Below are 11,916 nucleotides of genomic sequence, written 5' to 3' on the forward strand. Positions count from 1 at the left end.
TGATTATTCTTTATATAATTAAAAAAAAACTTCATTAATCCAACTGCAATAATACTTATTCAAAGATACACACAAGTATTGTATGGGTACTATAAACATTTATTACGTCACATAAGTACAATTGAACACCAAAGGGTTCTAAATTATTATTTTTGTTACGTTATTAATACGTTTAAATTAAATTCGCTTAAGGCTTTACATATTCATAAATAATTTACTCTTGATTTGCTTACACAAATACATACTCTCTTAAATATATTTTACTCTCTGTACAACTTATGTACAAGTGTATATATATATATATATATATAGTATATATGTATACGTATCACAATCTTTCGCTCAAAATTCATACATTCATACTGCGTACAAGATAGAAGAACTTTGAGGCATCGTAATTCATAATTTGAATGAAAATTGTTACAACATGGTCGACGATGTGAGATAGATTAGTTCTGTCGGAAATAGCATTTGATTGGACTACGGCACATCCATTTTCAGATAATAGCTGAGATCGTTTACGATAGCTCAAAATCGAAACATATAGCCTAATGGAACAGATTACATTGGAACTCGTTAAGAGTCAGCTGCACAAAACTATTTAAAGTCCAAACAATGATTGTTAGTCATCATAAATTTTACAGAATATGCGATATATTGCCTTATGGTATGCAACAGTTAGCAAACACTAACAACTTTGGTACTGTTACAATGTTATAATCTGTAGATTAATAAAGTTCATTTGCATGACCAAGAAAATCGTAGCTAAATAATGTAACTACACAGCTGTTGTCGTTTGTGTTAAAGTAATTTTCTTTTTAAATTTTCCTTAAAGGTTTAAATCACACTTATTGTCAACTACAGACTACTTTCCCAAACGAACAGACCAATCATTAATCACTTACAAAAGCATCGGTTCCCTTCATTACTGATCAATGAGATTACGTCAGAATTTCTGTAAACACTAATCTTGATTACTGTATAAGGAATCGATATAGTTTGCGTTTATTAGTAAGGTTTAGATCGATGAACCAACCCTACAATTTGCTACTTCGAAGTTTCTTTTTAAGTGAAGCTACTTTTCTTACGACCATCATACACATCACGAATTTTACTTTGTGTTACAGAAGCATATTATTTCTAGTTAGACTTGTAACTTATATATAATAAACTTATTGTACTACCTGCGTTCAGTCTTTGTTGATAAATTAATTAAAAGTCATGGAAATCATTGTGTATGTTAAACTGTAAAATTAACTAGGAACTACAAATAGGATAAAAATATTTACTTAATCTGGGTCCCGATTTCATAATAATTTTAATCTGCCTTTCCGTATTTACGATTTCATCATTTCAATTAAATAATTATTACTAGTAGCATTCACATCTGTAACTGTATATATCGGGCAGCTGAGTTAATTTTTGCAATCTTACTTCACTGCATCTAGAAGCTAAGGAAGAATTGTTTCAATCGTAGAAAGTACAAGTTTCTGAGAATACTATAGCTGCAAATTTTTATAACTGACAAACCTATTTTTCGACACACAGAGAATGAGTAAAAATCTGAATCAATGTTCAGACAAACCCTGATCTTACGTTTCACAAGTCAAATTGAAGTCATCTTTAGTTGTCAAACAGTGTTACGTCCGTTTAAGAGTAGTGTAATCATTTGAACATTTGCTTCTTTCTTGAGCTTTGTGACTGATATTAATTGTCAACGATTCGTCATGGCAGTATAGAAATGGCAGCATATTAAGTGAGACGAAACTCATCTTAAACAGGTGAAAAAAGAGACTAGCGACATGTCCGCTAGTCTCAAATTGAAGTTGAGATTCTCTTCATAGAGTTTCTTGAATGGCAGAGATTCACACCTGGACGAAGTAATATGCAGACAATACCTCGTAGTCAATTCGTAAACTTTCTTTTAGTAACTCTCGAGTTAACTCTTTTTCGGTTAATTCTGATCAATTTCCAAAGTGTCAGCTCAGTCGTGTCAATCTCCTGAACTGGCCGATTTACCGCCATCGAGTGTTTGTTCATACAGACAAAGCGCGCGATGGACAAACTCGTACTGTTCCGCCGTTTGAATCATTCCTCCTCTATCATACCTAAAAGAAATGGTTTTTACGTATATTTACGGGTTTAATATTTCCCAGCTATATAAACAAAAGTTAATTCGATCTAAAACACATTTCGTACCTCATTTGGCATAAAATCCCTAAGACATCTACGTTTCCGTCTCGCGATAGTTGTGTCATTCCTGTCGCTAAAGCTATGAAACATCCAGTTCGTCCAATCCCTGCACTGCAGTGCACGACAACTGGACCTGGTAGAGAATTCACTTCTGCAGCTAAACTAACAAGAGTATCCGCAGCTTCGGGTACAGCATGATCGGGCCATGAATCAAACCTAAAAACATTTTTTAATGTTATATTAAAGCATTAAACTAAGAATATATCAAATAAATTAATAATTCTAAGAGGAAATACCAGTAATGCTGAACGTGTCTTCTTTCTCCTTCGTATCTAAGTTCTAATTCTCGCATTGTGTAACCATCTCTGGTATCGATAGATGTAACAGTAATAGTGAAAGGTCCAGCTTGTACACGATTGTTTTTGTCTAGCGGAAAATACGGCTCGCATTTTGCTTTGGCAGCTTCGTGTAGTTTCGTCATCATAACGACAGCGGAAACTTTTTCTGCCCAGACCATTTTCCAAAAGTCGCCTACAGTATGGGCCAATGGTCCCTGTGTTGCAATGTAGCGGTTATCTTCTCCGTCGTATCCCTATTAAATTAAATATAATTACGTGAAACATGTAATACAAATTTTTATTTTTATACGTCATTCTATTTGATACATACCCGAATGTAATTGGCATTGATATAACCGGAAAGAGGATCATCATCGGCAGAACCCGGTAGAACTACTCTTGACTGCGGGTTTGGTAATACAGAACAGTATCTATTCTTCACCCAAGATCCGTAAATACCTAGTTCCTCGGGCAAATTAAGCGGAACTTCCCAAAATTCTTTATGTAGTGATGCTGGGTCACTGACGGCCTTTTTCAGTTGCGTTCTCGAGAGAACATTTCCAGCGCTCAGCAGAAATTCTTCTGCGGTACATTCGTGAGTAGGTGTGACCACGTGTGGTGGACTTTCAGGTGGCGGTGCCAATTCTATAGTCAAACTTGCACTTGAACCACGTCGTTCTAGTAATCCTTTTGTTTTTATACGTATAGGTTCCGGTCTGCGTTCTGGGGTCGCCACCGACATTACCTGTGAACAAAATGATTTATTATAGTTATGAAACTCTTCATAATTTCTAATTTCATCCTGAGCACTTGACAAAAGTACCTCTGGTAAACCAGTAACTGGTCGGACAGATTGTACAGACACAGATGGTTTCACTGTAGGTTGATGAACCCATTGACCTTCCACTGATCCTTTCGTAGCCATGGCAAGCTTATCCGAATGACACACAGCTCCTTCCTCTACCAAACCTCTCCTGTCACCATCTTCTGTATCTTTTTCACACGACATTTGTTTCCGCACCCATAACAAAATCTAAAAATAATTATCATACATTGTTTTGATTGAAGTACATATATTTTACTTATCAAAAATGTAATGCTCGAAAAATGATATCTTACTAAGAATGTACAGAGAATAGCACCACCAACGGCACAAAGTACTACAAAGAGGGGTAATTGCCAGTCTAGCCATGATAAAGTTGCAGTGGGACGTGCCTCCTGTCCTGCACGAGTGCTGAGTTGAGCTGCTTGCAAATCCATTCCAGCATCGTCCAGTCCCGTTATGGACTGCGGGATCCTAGGTTAAATAGATTTATATATTAAATATAAATTCAACAAATGAAAATTACACATAGTAAGTATAAATCTTTTCTATAAATCTTACCTATGATGAGATCGAGCAGACATTCCCTCGGTAGATGACAATAAAGGAATAGGCAGCACTGTATCTGTGTGCCACCTTTGTTCAGTAATTAAGTAAAACTTCTCCAAAGTATCTGAATTGTCATCATTACTTGAGATGTCATAGTAGTTTGCATCATTTACATAGTGACTAGTCAATGGAGTACTAGTACCTCCTGCAAAACAAATGAAACAAAAATTATAAATCAGTCAATCAAAATGAAAAATCAAACTTTTCTTCAATATTTTTTTTATTATTCTAATAGAGTATCTAAAATTTACTACAAACATGGTAAGTACACATATGAAATTATCAAATTTATTTGTAAAATTGATTGGTTTATATGATAATTAAATAAAGTGAAATAATAACAGATGTAAAATATTCGTTAAGAATATAGCGAGTGTAACGAACGTGTGAACATAATAATGAAATTTCTGTTATCTCGAAAATTACGAATGGATCTTGAAGACGTCGCAACACACGGAGCTTGCACAACGTTACACGCGGAAGTGCTCTAAGGATATAATTAATTAAATTTTCACCGAACGAATACAGTTACACATTTCATTAACGCAATACTAAACATTTGTTCATCGTCTTCAACAGCGATATACTCCACTCCACGGCAATTCCGATCACGATTCTAGCCGTCGCAAGGAGATCCTCGGAGATCGGAGGAAACGGCTTTCGCTTTCGTGCCGTCGCACAGGAAGTAAACATCGTTGCGTTAATTTTATGAACGGAGCCATCAAGGAAATTCTGAAGCGGGGAAGGGTGAGTGTGTAACGAGCAGATGGAGTATACACCAATTCAAGGAGTGCATGTGACAAGTGGATGAATAGCATCGTTCCAGTCATGAACACAAACGTACGCGGCCACGTCCGTGCACGATCCGCCCGTTTGCACACAGGCACGGAAACAACGAACACAAATAAACTACATCCTGTTTTCGGAGCGTGTGTACGCGAGTAACAGAACGTACAGATCGGAGCAGCGTAACGCGAAGAACGAAGAAGGAGAACGTTTTTCCGTAAACTATGTGATAGGGTACCTTTCGCGAGGAACACACACGTTAGGAGCACGAGGATCGTCTTGTCCAAAGCGAAGAACAGGCTGTGATTTGAAACTAGCGGCTGGGTAAACGTGTAAACAGCCATGTCGACGTCGTTAAGCAGAAGACCAAGCGGTCTCATCTGCGCAAGCTTCCCGTTCGAACTGCCGAAGACGTTGTTCGGGTACCCTGACCTGGGCTTCGGTTAGGCTCGGCCTTGCACTCGGCTACGTACGGGAGGAAATACCAGCCAATCGGCGAGCAGGCGCACGCAGACGAGAGCCAATCCCGTAGACAGTTTACTATCGGTACCGGGAATTCAGCGGGAGGGACTCAAGGTGAATGAAAGCGAAGCACGTGCAACTAATGATAGTAAAGCGCATTCGGAATCAAGTTTTACGTTTGCTCATTGAGACCAATGAGAGAAGGTTATTCCGTTCCAGGCGAGGAACGCATGTCCGTTTCGTGTCATTTATCGCAACCAGCGCGTTCTCACGCGGCAAATGCTACGCTCGCTTAACGAAATTACCACTTTTACGCGTCAACGCCAAAACTTTTACCAAAACTAGGTGCAGAAACTAATTATTTGCCTTTACATTCAATCATTTGTTAGCTCAAGTTCTCAATCTGACCTCCATTACACTGAATCTATGGTACACAACCCAAGTCTCATCCTGATGAACATAACAATGCATCCTATACATGAAAACAAATTTCATCTATTGTTCTTCTAGCAGATTACGAATGTATTTGCTAATTATAGAGTGTAGAAATGAATTCTCTATCTTCACATTTGCTTATCTGAAACTCTAGTTTGAACAGAAATATTTGCTCGCCATTTTGTTACCCACTTTTATGGGCCCCTTTTAAAAAAAGAATAAAATCCTCCAAATCTTCCATTCTTAAAAAAGCATCATTTTTTGTAAGACTACTATTGTTGTTACAAAGATGAGTGATCATTTTCGAGGGGTGCGAATTACTTAATTACCCCATCGTCAACAAGAAACTAGTCAAAATTAACGTCTACAATCAATTTGCAACCATTGAAATGAAAGGATCTATGTGATGCAAACATTATTTAATTGTGGAAACGTTTATATGTATGTCACGGACTCCTGTCACGGTGGTTGACATTACTAAAATGATGTTTACGTTACGTTGACTCATCCGAAGATGAATCATCCTCCTATAGTCTCGCGCGGTATGATATCCAAGTTCCCCATAAAAGCTAAAATAAAATAGAAGAACGAACTAAAGTCGTCACAAGTATTCGTTGATGAATTTTAAATTACCATGCACTAAAATACCGTCGAAGCATCTTCTCATGTTTGCGCAAGTATAGAGCATCGCGTATTTTTCCATCCAGAGATTGTAAAAAAATCGGAGTTCCTCGTCACTTGTCAGGCACATAACGTTGGTCGATTAGTATATATTCAACGATGAAACAATCTTCGCTTATCTCGCAACTGGTTATGCAAGATGCAAACCACCATATTTACGTGATCTTGTTCGTGTCAGGCAATTTCGCATTGCTCGTATTTTGTTTTGCTCACTTCATCGATTTTTGATTGGCGAAATGTTCGAATAATATTCGACTGAACGAAAATCTAAGCTTACGTCTTACGCGTTTCTCAAGAATATCTCGGTGATTCAGAAAACCGGATGCTGGCCATTCATCCCTGCCATATGCCCCGACACCCAATATTCGCTCTGCCCAATTCATTCTTTTGTTCTGCTTACATTTCGTCTATCTTTTCGCCCCAGAGAAAGAGAGTCGATCGAATTGAAAATATTCGCAATCTGTCGTGCAATATAAATCGTTCTCGTTTCCTTTATAAATACATCCCGCTTCATTGTTTGAAATTTACACTACACTTTCTTTGGAGCGTTAATTTTAAACTCCAATTGCCGCCAAAGAGAAATGTTTTCACAACATTGCATTTTTATGGTTCAATATTTATACAATCGCGTTTTTGTGATTTTTAATTGCAAAGATACCGATCGCCGTGTTACACGATATTTTTACTGAATGTCTCGCGAATGAACTCTCATTTCTCTGAAGCTACACATTGCCTATCGATGCCTGTCACTCGACAATGGTAACCGGCTATCATTGTTGTAGCAGCAGCTGAAAAATCAATATCCAGCGTGGCAGAACCAAATCTTCGAATCCCCCGTGCGTGTCTCTTTTCAATGAATTCATGAATTCGTATCGTTTGAACACAGCCACGATCGAACGAACGCGATTCTTGCGTTGTAGCGATATCTTTGTGCAATTGAAAATACGACAGCGATGCGGCTCGAGTTGATTCGATTTTTGCATGTGTATATTTTTATTCCATCATCATATGTAGTTCTCATCTATAAATTCGACAACAATGCGATAATAAGCCACGTTGACACTCGCGCAAAATAGAAAACAAACTATTCACTAAACGAGATAAAAAGATAATTCTGTTTAATAATTTTGATCATTCAACGATCACACGTGGAAGCTCGTTGTTTGAGTCGCTCAGAATTTTAACTCTCGTATTTAAAAATCAACCACGAACATGGTATAATGGTTTTCGATGGATTATTAATCGTTTCACGAGGTATCGAAATCGCGGCACAATTAAATTTCATTTTTATTGATGAGAAGATAGAAAAGTAAAAACTATGAGTGATTCAGGCACCAGGAGAGGAAGCTCTCGCTCGAGATGAACTTTTACGAAAGTACGCGAGCGTGGATCTGCACGAATCGTAGGGCAGTCGTACCACTGACTAAATTAGAGCCTCCATTCACCCTTCTGAGGGAGCTTGTGAGCTTTCGTAGGGCGCACGCAGCCAGACACGGAGTTGCGTAAAATTGCGCGTCGCTGATTGGTCTTCGAACGTGGATCGCGTGGGTAGTGCCGGGCTGTTATGCAAGGGTTTTACGGCGAATTCTTTACTGAGTCTGGAAACTCTGGTTGAAAAAAGAGTTTCTGTCCCTACGCGATCGGCTCGTAATTGATTGGACGCCCGCGCCGGCTCTTTTATCCGTACTGACATTTGGAAATATTACGAAACAGATGTTTCTTTCTGGCCGATGTAAGCATCCACTCACAAATCGATATAAGGGCCAATAAATACAGTAATTCTTTTTTTTTTATAATCTAGGTATTCTTGTATGTTATTTGTGTAATTGCAAAATTATCATAATATGGTCCAACGTTCGTCAAAATATTTCTTGCTTCGTTATATCATAAAACTAAATATTTTAATATTTTTTATAGACTAAACTTCCGATGAAAATAAATAAAATGCTTGCAATGGCATCGCTGGCTAATGAATATTCTATACATTTCTTTCGTCGTTATTTTCATACAGCGTGTATTACTGTGCAAGCACGCTCAACGTGTCCGTAAATTCCGAATAAATGAGAATAATCGTACATTTATATAAAAGATTAAAAAATAAAGTTTAATCTCGATCCACAGGTTTGGTCGATACAGCCAATTAATTACATTCGTACGAGTTCAATTTGCTACACAATTACATTAACGTGTTACTTTCTCTCGTTACGACTTTTTCTTTTTAGCAGTTGAATTATATGCAGGCATTCAATAATTACATCACGGAAATTATATTCGTTAGCGATTATATGCACGTAGAGGAATTCTGAATACCTAGATGTGTTAATGGGAATGTTTTTATGCACATGTACCATTAATATGTGCATTTAGCTCGAATTACCCCTATAATTATCGCCGTGTAGCGAAGCACACTAGACCGTCAGTCAAAGGATTTTGCCATTCGCATGACTGGATAGGAGCATCTACATAAAGTTCAGTGAGCGCTCAATGAAATCTCGTTGAAGGTTTACTATAAAGCCTCCGTTATTCATCGCGAGTCGTTGGCCTCGGCTAACGCTAATAGAGCATTTTCAAAAGTGCCCAACGAAGGTTCTAGCATCGTCATAGATACTCTATATCTTAAAAATACTCAAGTATACCGATAGGGTCGCTCCAAATTCTAAAAAATAACGGCAGGCAGTCTAACAACGAAATTTAAATTTCATTTTATCAAAACTCATCAACTAAAATAGTATCGCTATATTTATCTCGAGAATAAAAATTGTTATGCTCTTCTATGTAATCAATTTTGTAAATTTAGATTTAATTGCGATACTAATTGCGATACTAATACGAATTGTAACGAATAGCACTTGTTGCAGACTGTAAAATACTGGTCTTTAAAAACATTCGAATTTAATCATTTTCACATTTCATTCAATCTACGCTCCTTGTATACTTTTAGTCGTCGAAAACACCATCGACATTGAACGTCCTTTAATCCGACGAAATGCGAGCAAAAAATTTGAAGATGGTAGATTTGATGATTCATAGAAAACGGAGGAAATTGTTGAAGTCTTCGAGGTTATTATTCGACGCGTGGGTGGAAAAGAAAATTACGTTACGTAAGGTCAATAAACGTAACTAGTATACGCGGTACCTTAATGTCTTCTTTTGCGCTGTCAGACAGTCGGAACGACGTGTTCGTCTAGTAAAGTGGTCGTCCCAACGTGTTGGAAAGCTGAAGAAGAGAGAATAATCGCTGAACACGTGGGATGCTCGCCACTACAACTTCTCCTTCACCTGTAATTCTCTTTCTTCCGCTTCTTGCACCTGAAATTTTACGCAAATTACTGCGAGGAGACTGAATACATGAAATAAACTTGGTAATAGAATTTTTCCAAATTTGCGTACATGATTTTGAACGTATACAAATTATAGAATGACAATTTTGCTGTGTAAATTTTGGTATTATTAGTTTACGTTGGAACTATTTGTTGCAGAGGAATCTTCGAAACCTACAAGGATTGAAATTACTAAATTAACCTCTTCACGCCCTTGGCCAAGTATAATTACTGTCAATAATGAAAAGAAAAAAACTTTGATAATAACAAAACAAAACAAAATCGTCCGTGAAGAGGTTAAAATGTGAAAGGAATTTGTCGAATTAATATATAAAAGAGATGCAAACACTCCTTAAGGTAAAGAATTGGCGACAAAAACGATTAATACATTACATTATACATTAAAACATTTTACAAAAATGAATGAGAAAGGTAAATTCGATCGAAAGTTACCGCACCAAAGAGATAAGCAATCATTTATTCGCAAGCTAGGCAATTAGACAATTTTGATTGCTTTTGTTTTCGCTATTTATATTTTACGATGTTCGCGTGGTTGCAGTTTTAATGAGCAGATGATACGAGTTGTCCCCCACTAAAGCGAATTAGACTATGCCGAATCGATTTCTCGGCTCTAGCTTGTCTCACGATGGAATGAGTCATGGAAACTCTACGTGACTGTTTATTCGATTTTGCTAATTGATGCTTGCAATTTCATTTAAGCACCACAGACATTGAAACTTGACAAATTGTACAATAAATATATATCGATCGGAAAGGAAATTTATTTATATTTACTGTTGCAATCGATATTATTGAAGTTACGTATACTTCGTTCGACAAAAGAAACACTTGTAGCAGATTACATCGTCATGTCTCGTAGTTCTTAACATTGATAGTAGCGCAAATAAAGGAATATCAATTTCGCTTCCAGTGTCTAAAGAATCTTGGTAGCTACAACTCTCTTATTACACGAAATTACATATTTTTATTTCACGATCGGTATATTCTTTAAAGATGCATATTTTAAATCGTCTCGTATAATTAAATGTGTTTAGGTGTACCATTATTAATACTAATTGTAAGAAACAATATAGTGCCTATTTTATGATTTCGTAAAACATTTCCGTTCACTGTTTCGTATACTTACCGCCTCCAAACCGAAGCAGTCGTCTTCTCAACTTTACGCGAACGTCAAACACTCGACAGTCTGATTCTCAGTCAACGTCGTTCTGGCCATTCTTCGGCCTTTCTCACTGTACGTGAAAGTTAAAAGATTCATGATTCCGCGTCTCTCGCGTTTCAAGATGAATGAATAGAAAACACCACCGCGACGGTCCATTCAGGGAGTGTCGAACAGAGATCTCGGCTCGATCTCAACCCCCTTTCACGATCGCCAGAGGCAGTCGGTGTCCATGGGCCACGCGTGTCCCCGAAGTTAAAAGCTCGCGAATGGTCTCGATCCCACTGCGAATTCGAAGGTGCGTTGTACGGATGCCTCGACGGATTATCGTTCCTTCGTTTCGTGGTGGTACAGTTGAATCTAAATGGAATTTCAATGTCCGTTTTCGCCGAGACGAGAAATCAACGACGAGGGTCGAGTGATTCGCGGGACGCCGGCTACTCGCATCGGACGCATCTGAATGGCGTCTGAACGGGTTGCAAAATGACGACCAACTGCATTCACCTCCTTCGGCGACCGTTGAGGGTGGCGAGGTGGAGTGCAGACGCGCGCATTCGTGACACGGATACGAGGCGACCCACCTTCCCCTCTTTTACAGTACGCGGCCTCGCTTCATCCCTGAACGCTACCCGACAGGGTGCTGCGGCTACTGATGGTGTCGTTCTTTCTTCTCTCCGAGTACACCGTTCCATCCTTCCATCGAGTACCTGCATACCTTCCCAACGGCGTCCCTACCGACTCCACGCATCCCCGGCCTCTGTCAGCGATGATCTCTCCTATGTGTGCGCGCGGATCTTTCAGCTCCACCTGTAACCGGGCTGTTTTTCACGCTGTCATTATTTTAGGACGAAGATAGTTCAAGGACAGTTTCAATCCGACCGCGTCCGACTCGAATTGATGCGCTCGGGCAGCGCGTATTGACCTATTTCAGAGTTGTTAGGGTAACTCGGTTTTGGAAGCGTTCATCGAATCACTGGGCGGAAAGGTGAGGACGGATCGATAAACGCGGGCGACTTTTAAAATAAATCCAACCTCTAAAACCGAAGCGAGTACCTTTTCGGGGTAGGGGGGTCGCGTTAACGCGCTATA

General features: G+C 38.6%; 1 protein-coding gene across 3 annotated transcripts; it reads right to left on the reverse strand.

The window, feature by feature from the left end:
- Positions 1 to 76: 76 nt before the first annotated feature.
- Positions 77 to 11,562, reverse strand: LOC128888560 (tyrosine-protein phosphatase non-receptor type 7-like). Of its 3 annotated transcripts, XM_054145531.1 has the most exons (9): positions 10,795 to 11,562; positions 9,464 to 9,636; positions 3,916 to 4,108; positions 3,651 to 3,828; positions 3,355 to 3,564; positions 2,863 to 3,276; positions 2,490 to 2,785; positions 2,200 to 2,409; positions 77 to 2,108 (listed from the first exon to the last, which is right to left on the reverse strand). In XM_054145531.1, the coding sequence occupies exons 3-9, from the start codon at positions 3,936 to 3,938 to the stop codon at positions 1,994 to 1,996; spliced, it is 1,446 nt and encodes a 481-aa protein (XP_054001506.1). In that variant the 5' UTR covers positions 3,939 to 4,108; positions 9,464 to 9,636; positions 10,795 to 11,562; the 3' UTR covers positions 77 to 1,993. The 3 variants fall into 3 exon arrangements, with proteins under 3 accessions (XP_054001506.1, XP_054001504.1, XP_054001507.1); XM_054145529.1 differs by lacking the exons at positions 9,464 to 9,636; positions 10,795 to 11,562 and adding an exon at positions 4,988 to 5,650; XM_054145532.1 differs by lacking the exons at positions 9,464 to 9,636; positions 10,795 to 11,562 and adding an exon at positions 4,521 to 4,933.
- Between the last annotated feature and the right edge of the window lie 354 nt (positions 11,563 to 11,916).

Source organism: Hylaeus anthracinus, unplaced genomic scaffold, assembly GCF_026225885.1.
Source record: "Hylaeus anthracinus isolate JK02 unplaced genomic scaffold, UHH_iyHylAnth1.0_haploid 11994, whole genome shotgun sequence".
Lineage (NCBI taxonomy): Eukaryota > Metazoa > Arthropoda > Insecta > Hymenoptera > Colletidae > Hylaeus > Hylaeus anthracinus.

Excerpts from the sequence above, each read along its gene's own strand:
- LOC128888560 (XM_054145529.1), bottom strand. The coding sequence starts at position 5,129 with ATGAGACCGCTTGGTCTTCTGCTTAACGACGTCGACATGGCTGTTTAC. Across the intron at positions 2,786-2,862 it reads TCAATGCCAATTACATTCGG|GGATACGACGGAGAAGATAA; the intron begins GTATGTATCAAA and ends TTAATTTAATAG. Across the intron at positions 2,109-2,199 it reads GGGATTTTATGCCAAATGAG|GTATGATAGAGGAGGAATGA; the intron begins GTACGAAATGTG and ends CATTTCTTTTAG.